At 43.0% G+C, this 18,102-nt stretch overlaps 1 protein-coding gene across 1 annotated transcript in view; it reads right to left on the bottom strand.

Annotated features, from left to right (window-relative positions):
- LOC133609779 (kinesin-1 heavy chain-like) overlaps positions 1-18,102 on the bottom strand; it is a 117,405-nt gene that overhangs the window by 57,943 nt on the left and 41,360 nt on the right. The window contains exons 7-12 of the mRNA XM_061965707.2: positions 15,869-15,956; positions 14,713-14,837; positions 11,280-11,384; positions 6,786-6,931; positions 6,471-6,619; positions 2,470-2,678 (exon numbers count right to left, since the gene is read on the bottom strand). Coding sequence (XP_061821691.1) covers positions 2,470-2,678; positions 6,471-6,619; positions 6,786-6,931; positions 11,280-11,384; positions 14,713-14,837; positions 15,869-15,956 — 822 coding nt within the window. The remainder of the gene's footprint in view (positions 1-2,469; positions 2,679-6,470; positions 6,620-6,785; positions 6,932-11,279; positions 11,385-14,712; positions 14,838-15,868; positions 15,957-18,102) is intronic.

Genomic DNA, 18,102 nt, shown 5'->3' with positions numbered 1-18,102 from the left:
AGAAGGTTTCACTTAAACTGGAAAGCCTTCCGGTTCCGGTCACCGATAATGCCCGCCCTTTTTCAGCCACGTTGTTCGCGAACGAAATGTCTGCCTAACTGCCGACGAGTAGCCTAACCGAGGCGGCAGCTCTGCTTCATAATTTGATGGCTTCAGCGGAGAATATAAGAACACTATCAACAGTCAGGCTGCAGCTGTCTGTTGCACCTCCAAGCCGTGACACCTGAGCGGTCACACAGCGTTGCCTTTCCCCAAAGCAACATGGCGCCGCCTGTTACAACTCCGGAGCACTCGTTCCGGGGCGAGTGTGCGCCGCAGCTTTATTAAGCACAACGTTTCAGCTCATGTACATCGGGCAAGAGGAGGAAAAGGTAAATAGAAATTATTTATTTCTAAATTATTGTTTAATCCCACGAAATGTAACGCAACATGGTATTGTAGTGAGCTAAACAGTTAGCCTTGTGTGCCTCCACTACAAACAAGCTGGCAACTAGTGATTCTGCGGGTCCTAAGAGTCTCAGATCTATTGCAAGCTTGGCGTTTGTCTTGGAGGGAGCCCAAAAAATACACTGTCAAATCAGCTCGTAATGTTTGCAGCGTTGTTATTATGGTAACATGTCGGAATGTGAGTCACATAACTGTAACATAACTGCTGTGTGAGAGGGCATGGCTGCAGCTTAACATATACACTCAAATGTAACTAAAAGATGATCGTCTACTTACTGTATCAATCAAAGTTAGTTTATTTAGCCCTTAATCAAAAATGCCTCAAAGGGCTTCCAACTACTAAATATTTTTTCATCCCTTCTTTTAGGTTTGAAGTCAGTTCTGCATTGCTGTTGCATCTGGCATCATCTAATGTTGTTATTTGGCTATATTGGTTGTTTATTTGAACAGTGCCTTGTTGCCATGTCTGACTGTTGTTACTGTTGTTACTTTTGTCTGTTGTTACAGCCTGTAAATCATCTGTTCAATCATGACCCACACTGAATCAGTAATATACTGCATATTATTGCTGTGATGAAATAATTTTGTCATCAGCATTTGAAGTTAAAAGTCAATACCAGAGTAAAACAAACTGATCATACATCAAAGGTATGTATGATCCCTTTTCTGTTTTTGCTTATTTTTATGTATATCTCAGCACAAAGGAATGTCTGTTTATTTCATATTCCCTTTTTACATGACATTTTTGTCACTCAGAAACACCAGTCTTATTTCAAGGTGGATTGACACCTCAGTTGACAAATGATGAGCTTCCTTCCCTGTGTTTAAGGCAAGGACAGAATATTCATGGTAGATTTTTGGCTCAGAGAGAAATCACGAAAACAAAGGTGTTCAGGGGGCTTGAAGTAATAAAGTATGTTAAAATAAATATATTTGACTGAAATATAAATGTTAGTGGGTAAAATAAAACTTATATTGACAACCAATATCCATTACTGATTTAACATTGTGTGGTGTCAGTATTGTGTATTGTATTCAGTATTAGTATTATGTACTGTATTTCCTAGAGCAGTATGACTTATATTGTGTTGGCTGTTTTCATGTGATCTGATTGTTACATTCTTATTTCAGAGTCAGGACACAGCTGCATGACTATTTCAACAAGGACGGAATAAACAACCTCTGGATTCATGGAAGTTGGCTTCCAAACAGCTTGTCTCCACACAAATATATTGTTTGTAATAATCAATGTATTTCACATAGAAACAAAACACTGTTCCACAAACAGTGTGTTGAAAACAATATCCTTTTTTTTCGCTCAAAAAGGTTCATTATGTCTTCTTGTTTATATACTTTTCAAATGTTCTTGTAGTCAGACAATATATTCAGTATACTAAAAATATTTTTTACCTGACATGTTTCGACTGTCATCTGCAGACACCTGACCGTTGTGATGTGTTGCCTATCAGCTGTTCTTATAGGCCTGGCCAACCAGTCAGACGACTCCTCCGCCACTTGATGGTCAATGGGGGACGGAGCTGATAGGCAACACGTCACAGTGGTCAGGTGACCCTTCTGAAGAAGACTGCAGATGACAGTCGAAACATATCAGGTAAAATATCCATCTAATTTATCGAAAATATTGTCTGACGACAGGAACATTTTAAAATAAAAATATATCCTTTTTTTCCAAAACATTTTTTTAACAGAAATGGAGTTTCATTTAAACATAATAGATTTGTTGAAAAATATATTATTGACTTGAGTCTGAGAGTCAATTAACCATGAATGTCCAATCTCATAATTATTCTGGACTGAACTTTCTGTTGTACTGTTTAGTGCGAACCATATACTGTTTGAGTTCAAATAAATAGTTCTGTTCTTCAGCAGTGTGTATGAGAGCGTTTCAGTAGTGTGTGTGAGAGAAAAACATTTCAGTTGTTTATGTGAGAGCATTTCAGTAGTGTATGTAAGAGGTAATTCTGAATAATGTCCCTAACGGCCCCTCATATTATACTGTACCTTATCATCCAGCTCTTTGTAAAGCTTGGCCATCTCCGCCTCGCACTGTGGTGTCCCAGCAGGTGCCAGTTTGATGCCAGGAAGTCCGCTGTGTGCAGGTGAGGCTTGTGAGGCAGGTGTTGTCTTGTCACTGAGAGTAACATCCAAAGCTTGAACCTCAGATTTGGCCTTTTCTTTGTCAAACTGTTCCTCTACTGGAACACTTTCACCTAAAAGGGGCAATAGAAATTGAGTCACTCGGTACGAAAAGCAGCAGCAAGTGTCAATGCACAATGGGCCTGATCGACAAAGGCTTTGTTCACACTGCAAGTCAATTCCGATTTTTTTGCCTATGGGTTAGTGCGTCTGCCTCATAATACGAAGGTCCTGGGTTCGATCCTGCGCTCGGGATCTTTCTGTGTGGAGTTTGCATGTTCTCCCCGTGACTGCGTGGGTTCCCTCCGGGTACTCCGGCTTCCTCACACTTCCAAAGACATGCACCTGGGGATAGGTTGATTGGCAACACTAAATTGGCCCTAGTGTGTGAATGTTGTCTGTCTATCTGTGTTGGCCTTGTGATGAGGTGGCGACTTGTCCAGGGTGTACGCCGCCTTCCGTCCGATTGTAGCTGAGATAGGCTCCAGCACCCCCCACAACCCCGAAAGGGATAAGTGGTAGAAAATGGATGGATGGATGTGACCTGTATCAGATATTTTCATGTCTATGTGAACAGTGCCATTCCATCCATCCATCCATTTTCTACCGCTTATTCCCTTCGGGGTCGCGGGGGGAGCTGGAGCCTATCTCAGCTACAATCGGGCGGAAGGCGGGGTATACCCTGGACAGATCGCCACCTCATCGCAGGGCCAACACAGATAGACAGACAACATTCACACTCACATTCACACACTAGGGCCAATTTAGTAAAGTATGTGGGTTTCCCCTACATGTATTTGATTATGGCGACCCGCCACAGCAAAATAAAGGCCACCACACCTTAAAAATGAGGGTTTTTTAAATGTGAAAACAAATTAAAGTAATACGAATGGATATATTTGTGCACTATTGACTAGTGCCGTCCATCCATCCATTTTCTACCGCTTGTCCCTTTCGGGGTTGCAAGGGAACCGGGGGGCTTGAGCCTATCTTAGCTGCATTCGGGCGGTGGGCGGGGTACACCCTGGGCAAGTCGGCACCTCATCCCAGGGCCAACACATATAGACAGACAACATTCACACTCACACTCACACACTAGGGTGTTATAAATCAACCTGATGGACAGAAAATGTGGCCGCCAAAAAAAGACTTTGATCACCAAAACAGAATTGTGAAACCCGATGTTGTGATGACGCAAGCAATATGCACAGGATTGTCTGTAGAGGCAGCATGTCTGTGATGTGGAAGTACTTTTATATATCTGAGATATAACCAAGGACCTCTTCTCTGAGCTGCCACCTTATCGTGGTAGAGGAGTTTGAGTGTCCCACTGATCCGAGGAGCTATGTTGTCTCGGGGCTTCCATGCCCCCTGGAAGGATCTACCAGGACACACAGGTCCTAGGTGATGGCCCAGACGAAGAGCAGCTCAAAGACCTCTATGAAAAGAAACAAACAAGGCCCTCCTCTGGAGCCAGGCCTGGAGGTGGGGCTTGATGGTGAGCGCCTGGTGGCTGGGCCTGTTCCCATGGGGCCCGACCGGACACGGCCCGCAGAGACAACGTGGGTCCCCGCTCCAATGGGCTCACCATTCATAGGAGAAAGCATAGAGGTTGGGTGCAATGTGGGTTGGGTGGCAGCCGAAGGCAGGGGCTTTGTTGGTTCGATCCTCGGCTACAGAAGCTAGCTCTTGGGACATAGAACTTGGACATGGGAGGAGTTCGGGGAAGCCATGGAAAACGACTTCCAGGCGGCTTCGAAGCGATTCTGGACCACCGTCTCATCCGCCGTCTCAGGAGGGGGAAGGAGTGCACTGTCAACACCGTGTACGATGGGGATGGTGTGCTGCGGACTTCGAGGCGGGATGTTATGGATCGGAGAAGGGAATACTCCGAAGATCTCCTGAATCCCACCTACACCTCTTCTAATGAGGAATCAGTGCCTGTGGAATCTGTGGGGGGCTCTCCCATTTCTAGGGCAGAGGTTGCCGAGGTAGTTAAAAAGCTCCTCGGTGGCAGAGCCCCGGGGGGGATTGAGAGACACCCGGAGTTCCTAAAGGCTCTGGATGCTGTGGTGCTGTCTTGGTTGACGAGACTCTGCAGCATTGCGTGGACATCGGGGGCGGTGCCTCTGGATTGGCAGACCGGGTTGGTGGTTCCTTTCTTTAGGAAGGGGAACCGGAAGGGGGCTCCAACTATCGTGGGATCACACTCTTCACCCTTCCCAGAAAGGTTTATTTAGGGGTTCTGGAGAGGAGGCTACGCCGGATAGTCAAACCTTGTATTCAGAAAGAGCAGTGGGATTTTCGTCCTTGTCGTGGAACTGTGGACCAGCTCTACACTCTCAGCAGGATCCTTAAGGGTGCATGGGAATGTACCCAACCAGTGTGCTTTGTGGACTTGGAGAAGGCATTCGACCGTGTCCCTCAGAAAGTCCTGTGGGGAGTGTTCAGAGAGTATGGTACAACACTGCCTGATTGTGGTGGTGGTGCTCCCTGTATGATCGGCTTGGTCCACATTGCCAGCAGTAAGTCGGACCCGTTTCCAGTGAGGGTTAGACTCTGTAAGGCTGCCATTTGTCACTGATTCTGTTCATAACATCTATGGACAGAATCTCTAGGTGCAGTCAGGGCATTGAGGGGATCCGGTTTGGTGGCTGTAGAATTAGGTCTTGGCTTTTTGCAGACGATGTGGTGCAGCTGGCTTCCTCTGGCCAGGATCTTCAACTCTCACTGGATTGGTTTGCAGCCGAGTGTGAAACAACTGGGATGAGAATCAGCACCGTCGAGTCCGAGGCCGTGGTTCTCGCCCGGAAAATGTGGAGTGTCATCTCCGAGTTGGAGATGAGATCTTGCCCCATGTTTCGGCGTTCAAGTACCTCGGGGTCTTCTTCACGAGTGAGGAAAAAGTAAATCGTGAGATCGACAGGCAGATCGGTGCGGAATCTTTAGTGATACAGACCCTGTATCGATCCGTAGTGGTGAAGAAGATGCGGAGCCGGAAGGCAAAACTTTCAATTTACCGGTCGATCTACGTTTCCATCTTCACCTATGTTCATGAGCTTTGGGTTATGACCGAAAGGATTAGATCACGGGTACAGGCGGCCTAAATGAGTTCCCTCCGTCGGGTGGCGGGGCTCTCCCTTAGAGATAGGGTGAGAAGCTCTGTCATTCGGAAGGAGCTCAGAGTAAAGCCGCTGCTCCTCCACATCAAAAGGAGCCCAATGAGGTAGTTTGGGCATCTGGTCAGGATGCCACCCAGACGCCTCCCTGGGGAGGTGTTTAGGGCACACCTGGCCGATAGGACGCGATGGGGAAGACCCAGGACATGTTAGGGAGACTATATATTCAATTTGGACTGGGCTTCCCTGTTAGGGTGCTGCCCAATGTGGCAGATGATTATTAATGAGACTGATCCTCCATTTGTACTTCTTTAAAAAGTTTAAACTACATGATAGTATTTAAATGATGTAAATCGGTCAAGTAAAACCTGACTTATGAACAACAATATTAGACATTATTTCCTGTGTCAGGTGATGAAATATGACACCTGCTTCTTACTGGTGGAAAAAAAACAATCACTCAAAGCATTAAAGGCCATTTTTGGTTGCTGAGGGAGGGGAAACGGTAAGCCAACACTGCCACCATGTGAGCAGCTAATGTGGACAAGAGAAGGTCTACACAAGCCTGACTGATGTTTCTTGATGTTTAAAAACATTTTTGTATTATGTTTGTGTACAATCTGTAAATGTTACCTGTCTGAGGCATCACCTGGCTTTACTGGATTGTAAAAATTTACTTTTTAATGATGTGCAATTATTGTGTTTGGCCTCAGGCTTGCAGGACAGAAAAAGGTGAGATGATCTTACCACTCCTCCAGCGATTGAGTTCAGTTTCCAACCAGGTCACAGAGCCTCTCAGCGTCTTGTTCTTCTCCTTCTCCTTTTCATATTTGTTTTTCCACTGCTCTGCTGTAAGCTCCACGTTCACACACACCGAGTTCTTCACCGTCTTGGCCCTGGTCACAGAAAGCCGTGACAAAATATTTAATATATAAAAGTACTTTAGAGAACATATCATCATAATATTAAACATTTTATTGTTTTTAACAAAAGAAAACGGGTAAGATCAGAGAAAAAGTACATTATTATTGAATTTGATATAAAAAAAGACTTGGTGAGTACCTTTGTCCAAACAGTAGTGTGGACCTAGTCTCTGCATCGTTAAAGGAGGAAGGGGAACAGCAGATGACCATGGTGGTCCGACAGTTCCCTCCTAAGGAATCCTGCAGGATCCTGGTCATCTTACTGTCTCTGTAAGGCACATATGTCTGACACAGACACACATGTCTTTACATTAATTAATAAGAAATAATGCTATAATTACTAGGGCTGAAATTAAGGGTGCATGATAACTATGAGGAATTATGACATTATACTGATAAATCTGATACCATTAAAAAAATAGGTTACATAACAGAAAAAAAATAAAAACGCTCCAATAAGGCAACAGTTGTCATGGCCCGGGCGCACTCTGGTGCGCATTCCTCTGCGCTGCGCTGAGCGCTCCTCCAAGCGCACTCCTGCGCGCGCCACTCCGGCTGCAGCAGGTGGCTGCATACAATCTGCAATCAGTCAGCACTCAACACACCTGTCGCTGATGAGTTCTCTGGGCTTCTTAAGCTGGAGCAAACCTGTGTTCCGGGGCAGAACGCAGCGACCTGTTCCCGTACAGTAAGCCGACTTATCTAGCTCTATGCACACTCTCTCTCTCTTTGTGTTTCTCCCCCTCCATGTTGATTTGTCTCGTGTCCCTTGTCGCCAGCCTGCAGCAGTTTCCTCGTCACAAGCTGTGTGTCTACCCGTATTCCCTCTGGTACCCCTGGCTGCCTCTTTGGATCTCGACCTCCCGCCTGGACGCTGACTTTGACACCTCGCTCTTGCCCCAGACCTCCTGCCTGTCTCTGGATCTCCGAGCTTGCCTTGCACCCTTGGACTTCCGCCTCTCGCTTAACACTCCTGGTAACACTCAGCTAATCGCTACACATAGTCACATCTTACACATTTTGGATTAGTTTTCACACTTCATAATATTGTATAGAAATAAATAGAGCTAAACTACGTCCCTGCATTCTGTGCCGTCTTCTTCCGCCCTGTACCGTACCAGACAGCACAGTGACCTTAGTCCTCGCCCCTTTCTCGACCCCCCACGGTCTCGTATCTGTCGACAATGCTTCCTCGACGCTGTGAATTGCCCCGACCTGGCAGAGTGACTCTCTCCGACCAGGAAAAAAGGAGAATTTTTGATCAATTGAAGGCTGATTCACTGCCATCGTGGTATTTCTCAGAAGACGAGGAGGATGAAGCATACCACGCGGCCGAAGAATTGGAGGCATGGAACGATGATCCCGGGACGTGGAGTGCTTAGGACGCGATGATAGCGGAGACCCTCAGCTATTCGCCCGAAGAGCTGGAAGGTATGATGTGGGGCCCCGAGGGTTCGCTGGTCCCCATCGACTACGTCTGGCCCGGGGACATCGCCGCATCACCGTGCCGGTCGCGTCGGAGAGGACGAAGACCTCCTAGAAGGGCTTCGACTCACTGCCGGGACGCTCCGCCTCCAGTGACTCACGTTCCACCTCCAGTTATTCAAGCTCCGCCCCCAGTGATTCAAGCTCTGCCCCCAGTAATTCAAGCCCCTCCCCCAGAGATTCAAGCCCCACCCCCAGTGATTCAAGCTCCGCCCCCAGTGACTTTGGCTCTACCCACCGCTCTGGAATTTTTTTCTGGCCCTCCTCAACAATCTCATGGTGGAATGAGAAATGGACTGTTTAAATTATCTAAAGAGGAGGAAGAATCTACCTGCTTCCTGGCCTCCCGCCTCTCACCCTTTGTGGGGGATGGTGCTGATGGCTGTGCTGGTGGGATGGCACAGGTGCAACCAGCAAAACAGCTACCCCTTGCTAGACCACCACCACCTAGTCTTCGGCAGGCCAAGCCGCAACCTCCAGCCAGACCACCACCACCTAGTCTTCGGCAAGCCAATCTGCAACCTCCAGCCAGCCAGACCACCACCACCTGCTCCCAGGCTGGCCCCCATTCCAGCACCCGCTCCTAGGCTGGTCCCCGTACCAGCACCCGCTTCTAGGCTGGTCCCCGTACCAGCACCCGCTCCAAGGCTGGTCCCCGTACCAGCACCCGCTCCAAGGCTGGTCCCCGTATCAGCAGCCGCTCCAAGAGTGGTCCCCGTACCAGCACCTGCTCCAAGGCTGGTCCCTGTAGCAGCACCCAGACTAGTCCCTGTACCAGCACCCAGACAGATCCCCCTACCAGCACCCAGACTGGTCCCCGTACCAGCACCCGGACTGGTCCCCGTACCAGCACCCAGACAAGTCCCCGTGCAGGCACCACGGCCAGCTCATGTTTCAGCACCTAAGCCAGCTCATGCTTCAGCACCTCGGCAAGCTCCTCAGTCTGCTGCTTCATCTTTGGTTCCGACGACATCATCCTCCTTTTCTCTGACTCCGACGACATTGTCCTCCTCGTCTCTGGCTCTGACAACGTCGTCCTCCTCGTCTCTGACTGCAACAACATCGTCCTCCTCGTCTCGGGCGGGACTTTCCATGGTGCCGCCATCCTTCTCGTCTCCAGCATCGTCATCCCCGCACACGGCAACCCCTGTGGCCAGCGCATGGACGCTTTTTGCTCCAACAGCAGCGACGCCCAGGACGCAGGCGTACAACCTTTAGGCTGCTGTGGTTCTGGCGCCACTCACGTACGCCTTCCTGACAGCCAAGGAGGTGGCCGTTCCATGGTCGCACACCTCGTCTGCTGCAGCGGCGTTCTACTTGCCGCAGCCACCAGACTCGTCCCCGGTGGATTCGCTCTCACACTTCATAATATTGTATAGAAATAAATAGAGCTAAACTACGTCCCTGCATTCTGTGCCGTCTTCTTCCCCCCTATACCGTAACAAAAATACCTGTATTGTGCTATAGGAGCAGAGGGAGCAAATTAAATTAAGCGCTCCTTTTCTCCAACCTTTTAGGAGGTTGTAAACTTCCCCTGAGCTCATTGTAAACAAACATAGCGTTGATTCTTCACTGTTTTATAGGAACACATTGTTGTGCTATTTGCACTAAATGTTCTGCAAACATCCTACGAGGAGTGGAACAAAATTACATGCATCAAGACATCAAAAATTATCAGCCACCTACAACACCAGCATTGCTATAACAGAGTTTTAAAAACCTAAGAAGACGCCTGCTGCCAAAGAAACTGGAAAAAAAGGCCAGGGGCTTGTTTGTATCACCGCATTGTTTGTCAAGTGCAAAAAATTTGCCAGAAACGACCCGACGATCAAAACAATCAGTGATTTCATAATGAGAATGATGGCACCAGACAACCAGCACTTTATCATAATTAAAGAAACTGAATTTTGTCAGCACAAATCTACATACCGTTTTTTTCGGACGATAAGTCGCATTTTTTCTTCATAGTTTGGTGCGACTTATACTCAGGAGCAACTTATGTGTGAAATTATTAACACATTACCGTAAAATATCAAATAATATTATTTAGCTCTTTCACATAAGAGACTAGACGTATAAGATTTCATCGGATTTAGCGATTAGGAGTGACAGATTGTTTGGTAAATGTATAGCATGTTCTATATGTTATAGTTATTTGAATGACTCCTACCATAATATGTTACGTTAACATACCAGGCACGTTCTCAGTTGGTTATTTATGCGTCATATAACGTACACTTATTCAGCCTGTTGTTCACTATTCTGTATTTATTTTAAATTGCCTTTCAAATGTCTATTCTTGGTGTTGGGTTTTATCAAATACATTTCCCCCAAAAATGCGACTTATACTCCAGTGCGACTTATATATGTTTTTTTCCTTCTTTATTGTGCATTTTCGGCCGGTGCGACTTATACTCCGGAGCGACTTATACTCCGAAAAATACGGTATACACTTTGTTAAATCCATAGTTGTTTGACTCTTTCACAAACTACACTTATTATTTTTGGTGTCTAAATCAGTCTTGAAAAGCAGGAAGTTATCAGTATTGGTATATCGAAATATATATATATATATATATATATATATATATATATATATATATATATATATATATATATATATATATATATATATATATATATATATATATATATATATATATATAGTTCAGTATGGAGCAGCACAGAAAGTTATATGATATTCTGTTTTGTTTCATACAAGATTTTATTACACATACTGTACATGCGTGCGCAAATTTTGCAGAGAGCATGTGCTTGATTTTTAAAGAAATCATTTTTTTAATCATCATTATTATAATCATTATTAGACTCATAACTGTCTTGTTTTTTTAAAAAGAAACTTCTAATTGTCTAATTCCTGCTGTTTTTCATGGAAGGTACTGGAAGGACAGCTGACATTTTATACAGAAAGACTAAAACTAATGCATCAAGTGAAATACATGACACACTCTCAGCAGGAAATATATTCTTGTACGTAAAAAAAAAGGACAAAAGAAAAGTCCATTCATTCATGTGATCGCTCCTCCCGCAAGCTCATTAAGTAAAATAAAATAACATCACAAAAAATAATTTTGAATTTAGATCATATTATTTATTAATTGTTTGTGTGTATGTGTGAATTACTTACTGAGCCCTCGGCCAATGCAGAAATAACATTTCCAAGTGAAGACAGAGACTTATTGATCATCTTGGCTTCATCCAGAACTGTACCTTCTGCTCCAGTTTTACCCACCTTGCAATGGGACAACCACACGTTAGCATTTCACACGCATGCACACACTAAACCTCCTGTTTTTGCAATGAAATCACGTTTTTTGTCTTTCTTTCTCAGAGGCTTCCCGATCCCGTTTACCGTCCCAAATTTTGGTCTTATCATTATTACTGCTACTGCAGCAATCAGGTTCCCTTAAAAAGCCTCGGCTGGGGCCATACTTTGGCTCCCACGCACACTGGGAGACAAATATATTGTACAAACCCTGTTTCCATATGAGTTGGGAAATTGAGTTAGATGTAAATATAAACGGAATACAATGATTTGCAAATCATTTTCAACCCTTATTCAGTTGAATATGCTACAAAGACAACATATTTGATGTTCAAACTGATAAACTTTTTTTTTGTTGCAAATAATCATTAACTTTAGAATTTGATGCCAGCAACACGTGACAAAGAAGTTGGGAAAGGTGCAATAAATACTGATAAAGTTGAGGAATGCTCATCAAACACTTATTTGGAACATCCCACAGGTGTGCAGGCTAATTGGGAACAGGTGGGTGCCATGATTGGGTATAAAAACAGCTTCCCAAAAAATGCTCAGTCTTTCACAAGAAAGGATGGGGGGATGTACACCACTTTGTCCACAACTGCGTGAGCAAATAGTCAAACAGTTTAAGAACGACGTTTCTCAAAGTGCAATTGCAAGAAATTTAGGGATTTCAACATGTACGGTCCATAATATCATCAAAAGGTTCAGAGAATCTGGAGAAATCACTCCACGTAAGCGGCATGGCCGGAAACCAACATTGAATGACCGTGACCTTCGATCCCTCAGACGGCACTGTATCAAAAACCGACATAAATCTCTAAAGGATATCACCACATGGGCTCAGGAACACTTCAGAAAACCACTGTCACTAAATACAGTTCGTCGCTACATCTGTAAGTGCAAGTTAAAGCTCTACTATGCAAAGCGAAAGCCATTTATCAACAACATCCAGAAACGCCGCCGGCTTCTCTGGGCCCGAGATCATCTAAGATGGACTGATGCAAAGTGGAAAAGTGTTGTGTGGTCTGACGAGTCCACATTTCAAATTTTTTTTGGAAATATTCGACATTGTGTCATCCGGACCAAAGGGGAAGCGAACCATCCAGACTGTTATCGACGCAAAGTTCAAAAGCCAGCATCTGTGATGGTATGGGGGTGCATTAGTGCCCAAGGCATGGGTAACTTACACATCTGTGAAGGCACCATTAATGCTGAAAGGTACATACAGGTTTTGGAACAACATATGCTGCCATCTAAGCGCTGTCTTTTTCATGGACGCCCATGCTTATTTCAGCAAGACAATGCCAAGCCACATTCAGCACGTGTTACAACAGCGTGGCTTCATAAAAAAAGAGTGCGGGTACTTTCCTGGCTCGCCTGCGGTCCAGACCTGTCTCCCATCGAAAATGTGTGGCGCATTATGAAGCGTAAAATATGACAGCGGAGACCCCGGACTGTTGAACAACTGAAGCTCTACATAAAACAAGAACAGGAAAGAATTCCACTTTCAAAGCTTCAACAATTAGTTTCCTCAGTTCCCAATCGTTTATTGAGTGTTGTTAAAAGAAAAGGTGATGTAACACAGTGGTGAACATGCCCTTTCCCAACTACTTTGGCACATGTTGCAGCCATGAAATTCTAAGTTAATTATTATTCGAGTTTGAACATCAAATATCTTGTCTTTGTTGTACATTCAATTGAATATGGGTTGAAAAGGATTTGCAAATCATTGTATTCCGTTTATATTTACATCTAACACAATTTCCCAACTCATATGGAAACGGGGTATGTACATACAAATTCACATACATTCTCACATACACACACTCATACATATATACACACATACAGTATGTATATTAATTCATAAAAACATACATACGCGCACACATTGGTACTTACCCACGTACATAGGTACCTACGCTCCCACATACATACACAAATACAGTACATACCTACACACTCACGGTACATACATCCACATGCACAGTCACTGTACAAACATACATATACACATACTGTACATATACAAGCACATATGCATACATACAGTCATGCATATAATCACGTTTCATCAAACATATACTGTATCAACCTTGTTCCCCGAGGGGAAACTGGGTAAAACACGGCACATTGATAAAGCTTAATCTATTATTACTATAACAATCTACAAGGTTAATACAGTTCGCTTCTCTTTCTCCCCCTCTATTTATCTGCTTTATTTTGTAATTCAAGTTGTATTACATATGTATTGTTGCATTTGAAACAATTAATGTTAATAATAGAGGTAATTATTGTTATTATTCATTATCACTAGTGCTATTTCTATTAGTATTTGTATTGCTCCATTTGTAGTGCAATAATGTTCATTTTTGTGTTATTAATATTTTGTTTCACTAACTGCTTCTTTGCTATCACTTTTCGTATCATATTTGTACAAATCGTATTTGCTGATTCTTTTCTGTTGTTGTTGTGGTTGTTATTGTTGTTGTTGTTGTCTCTCTGTCTTATACCCGCAATTTCCCCCATGTCTTCCTTTTTTTCCTTCTTTCTATCCCCTCCTGCTCCGGTCTGGCTGAGCCAAACATTAATATAAATCCATTTAATAAAGTCAAATACAAATAAAGCAACAAGAGAGGTATCCCTCACTTCTCTTTTGTAAAGTAAATATGTATAGCAAATATGGGCATCTACATTAACAATATGATTTGCCTGGACAGGACAAAAAAAAAGCCTTGGCAACACCGGGGCATATGGGGGGTCATGTAGAGTGGAGAGTTGCATGTTATTTAATTCAATCAAATTAACAACGCAAGAGTTGACTGGACATAAAGATGATGGAAAAACACTTCTCTTAGATAGGACACTTATTATATTTAACTAAAGAAGAGCAGGCAGCAGTTCCTCATACACTCAGAACATCGAGGGAGAAATTATATAAATCAGCTTGAAACATTTCTCTATAAGTGCTATGAAAGAGCCCAGAATTGTTTTTATTTTAATTTATGCAATTATACAGAGTTTCTCACAAGAAAGCCTTACATTAAACTAGTTAACTGGTAGAATGGTTAAAGACAGTGTCTTGTGGGCATACAATATAAATCCAAATCCAAATCCAGTGTAGCAAGGGAAGTATTTTTTACTTTTTAATTGATTTAACAGTGATTTGTGTTGGAAATGAAAATCTCTTGTTTTTACCCAATTTCCTGGGAAATCTCCCATTTTGTGAAATAAAAATGTTGACAGTTATGGTAACACACACAATCACACAAAATAATTGAAGAGAGAGTCCTACTTTTTCACTGCCAGCCAGATCAACAAGGTAAAGTTTGCTGGTGAGTTTCTGTTCTGTCTGAGAGTTTTCCTGCTTTATGCTGAATTGGAAGATGCTGTGACTCCTGGAACTGTGCTCGTTCATGTCTGAAAGCGGAATAATGACTGACTGAATAGTGTAAACAATCAAACAAAGTCACACTGTAACAAACAATGTTTGTGAGAAGCAGATACTTCCTTCATGGTGAGAGCTATTGTGATTCTAGTTCCCTAATAATATTGTAACATATTTTATTATCTTTTATTATACTGTACTTATATAATTCACAAACTGTACTTGTACACCCCACAATGTTTTGTGGAACTCAAACAGTTAAATTTTTCTTTGTAATATAGTTAACAGTTTGTCAAAAATACTTTTTCTGCTTCTATTCATTATTTAATGAATGATCAGACTGGCAAACATTAAGCATCTGAGCAACAAATCAAATGCTGCACTTTAATTTGCTATTCATTAATTTTTTAGCCTTTGTCCTTTTTGGGTTACAGGTAAGCTGGAGCCTATCCCAGCTGACTTTGGGTAAGAGGCTGGTCCAATTACAGGGAGCATATACACTCATATTCACAGCTATAGATGATTTCCAGTGTCAGGCATGAGGAAAAGAGACCTGTACTTGGAGTAAAGTCATGCAAGAACAGAGAGAACATAGAAACTCCACTCAGTTAAACTGAGATTAAAATTTTGAACCACCTTGTTCTGAGGCAGACATGTTCACACCCTCAGGAGCTTTATTTTGATATACTTTAATTTCATAATTTTAACTTTCCCTTTTTCTTGCAATTGTATCACTAAAAACACATACAACCACTGGAATTGTTGAGGAAATGCCCTCCAGAAATGAGATTCTGAAGAGGCAACATCTAAAAACAAGGTGTCGCTAGGACTGTTGCTGTGTTGTTCCTACTTCCATTGAAATGCATTTTACTGAAGACAGTAAAAAATGTCATGTCAGCATGATTAATATTACACATGAAAACTGCTAATCGATATGATTTATGCTGACTATAAATAGAACTAGCACATGACTGGAAGTCTACTTCCAGTGACTGCAGTCAGGAGACTCGTAGAGGCTGAACCCATGTGAGGCAGCGACACTGCACTCGGCACACAGACTCACTTGTGACGGCCACAATTCTGCTGTTTTTGCCTTCATCGATGGCTTCCATGACCTCATCAGGACTGCACACGAAGCGCTCAGTACACCCCTGAGGGAACATCACAAGGCACACAAGCGTGTTCAGGAACACTCTTAGCACAGACAAGCACTTATCAGCACTGAAACCAAGACCAACCATATTGTGTCTGGTGGACTCTCTTAATTGGGAACACTAAAAGAGGATTACATATTTTTCTCAGTATCATTCTCTCCATCAATGTCCAAACCTTTTCAACTGAGGTGAGAAACACAGAAAGTGTGGAAACCACTATGATATTATCTTAATACTAACATCCATGCACTGTAGGTCATTATATGATACATAAATATTAGGGCAGTCAAAATTAACTCATGTGATTAATCACGAAAAATTATCACATTATTCATGTACACACTTAGATTAATCACACACTTTATTTTGACCGCAGAAGATCTTTTAACTTAGCCGCTGTACCCTCAGTTATCAGATCAATGCATACGTCAGTACACAAATGAGTGAGGAGACTACTGTGTGCTTGCTGGCAAATTTCACTCCAAAATACAGCCTGAAAGAACTTTAGATAAAATTATTATCAAGTTTTGTGCTAATAAAGCATGTGCATTCAAGTACAATGTTCTGACAAAAACATTGAATTTGTATATAAATATTGGGGTCTTTTCTTAAGCTAATTTCAATTATGAAAGTTAGTAATCACCTGTGATTAACCAGGATTAATCCAAATTCCAAAATGTGATTAATCTGATGTAAAAAAATAATAATGATTTGACAGCTCTAATAAATGCATAGCCTACATCTCAGCTTGGTGATAGAAGTGACATTAAAAAAATATGTATTAGTATCTTTATAGTATTACTATTTCAGTAACTATATCACATTTCAGAAACTTACCAAATCTTGCAAGCATTTGTATCATGGTGAAGAGTGTTAACATTGATCTTGACAGAACGCATGGAAATCATTATAGGACAATGATATACAATGGTACCGGAATATACAGTATATAACTGGAATTGAAACTATCCATTACGGACAGAACATTTTTTAACTGGTACTTAAATGGAATTAAATGCATAAAATACATTTATGTCGAGGACAGTCTTGCGTCATTTGAGCAATTGCGAATCAAATTCAATTTGTCCCAATTCAGTTGGTTTTGCTATTTGCAGGCCAGAAAATGTATTAAAGAAAACATTTCAAAGTCTCAGCTGGTAAATGAAAAACACCCTCTCTTAGAATTACTAAATTTATCACCCACAAGTAAAAAGCTTATCGCCAAATTTGCCAGCTGCTTCATTATGCCCATGACGTCAGCAGACTGTGTTAAAAGAGCATGGGAACAGGAATTACAAACGTTTGTAAGAACAACAATACTCAAATAGCAATGGGAACGGACACTCTCTCAAATTCACAATTGCTCAATTAACAGCAGACTTAGGCTCATACAGTTTAAAGCAGGGGTCGGCAAACCGCGGCTCCGGAGCCGCATGCGGCTCTTTGATCACTCTGATGCGGCTCAGCTGCATACTTGCCGACCCCCCCGATTTTCCCAGGAGATTTCTGGATTTCAGTGCCTCTCGCAGAAAATTCCCGGGATTAACATTCTCCGATTTTCACCCTTACAATAATAATAAGGGCATGCCATGATGGTACAGCATTTAACACGCTCAACAATCTGTATTAACAGCGTGCCAGCTCAACCTCTTGTTATATGCATCTTCTGTCTGCACACACAAGTGACAGCAAGGCATACTTGGTCAACAGCCACACAGGTTACACTGACGGTGGCCATATAAAACAACTTTAACACTTTTACTGATAATGCGCCACACTTTGAACCAAAACCAAACAAGAATGACAAACACATTTCGGGAGAACATCTGCACCTTAACACAACATAAACACAACAGAACAAATACCCAGAATCCCATGCAGCCCACTCTTACGGGCTACATTATACACCCCTGCTACCACCAAACCCCGCCCCCACCCCAACCCTGCTCCCTCAGACATCAATCTCCCCCCCCCCCCTGTGCGTCGGTTGAGGAGGGCGGGCTTTGGTAGCGGGGGTGTATAATGTAGCCCGGAAGAGTTAGGGCTGCATGGGATTCTGGGTATTTGTTCTGTTGTGTTTATGTTGTGTTACGGTGCAGATGTTCTCCCGAAATGTGTTTGTCATTCTTGTTTGGTGTGGGTT

The sequence above is a fragment of the Nerophis lumbriciformis genome, linkage group LG07, assembly GCF_033978685.3.
Source record: "Nerophis lumbriciformis linkage group LG07, RoL_Nlum_v2.1, whole genome shotgun sequence".
Lineage (NCBI taxonomy): Eukaryota > Metazoa > Chordata > Actinopteri > Syngnathiformes > Syngnathidae > Nerophis > Nerophis lumbriciformis.
This window is presented reverse-complemented; position numbering and strand designations above follow the sequence as displayed.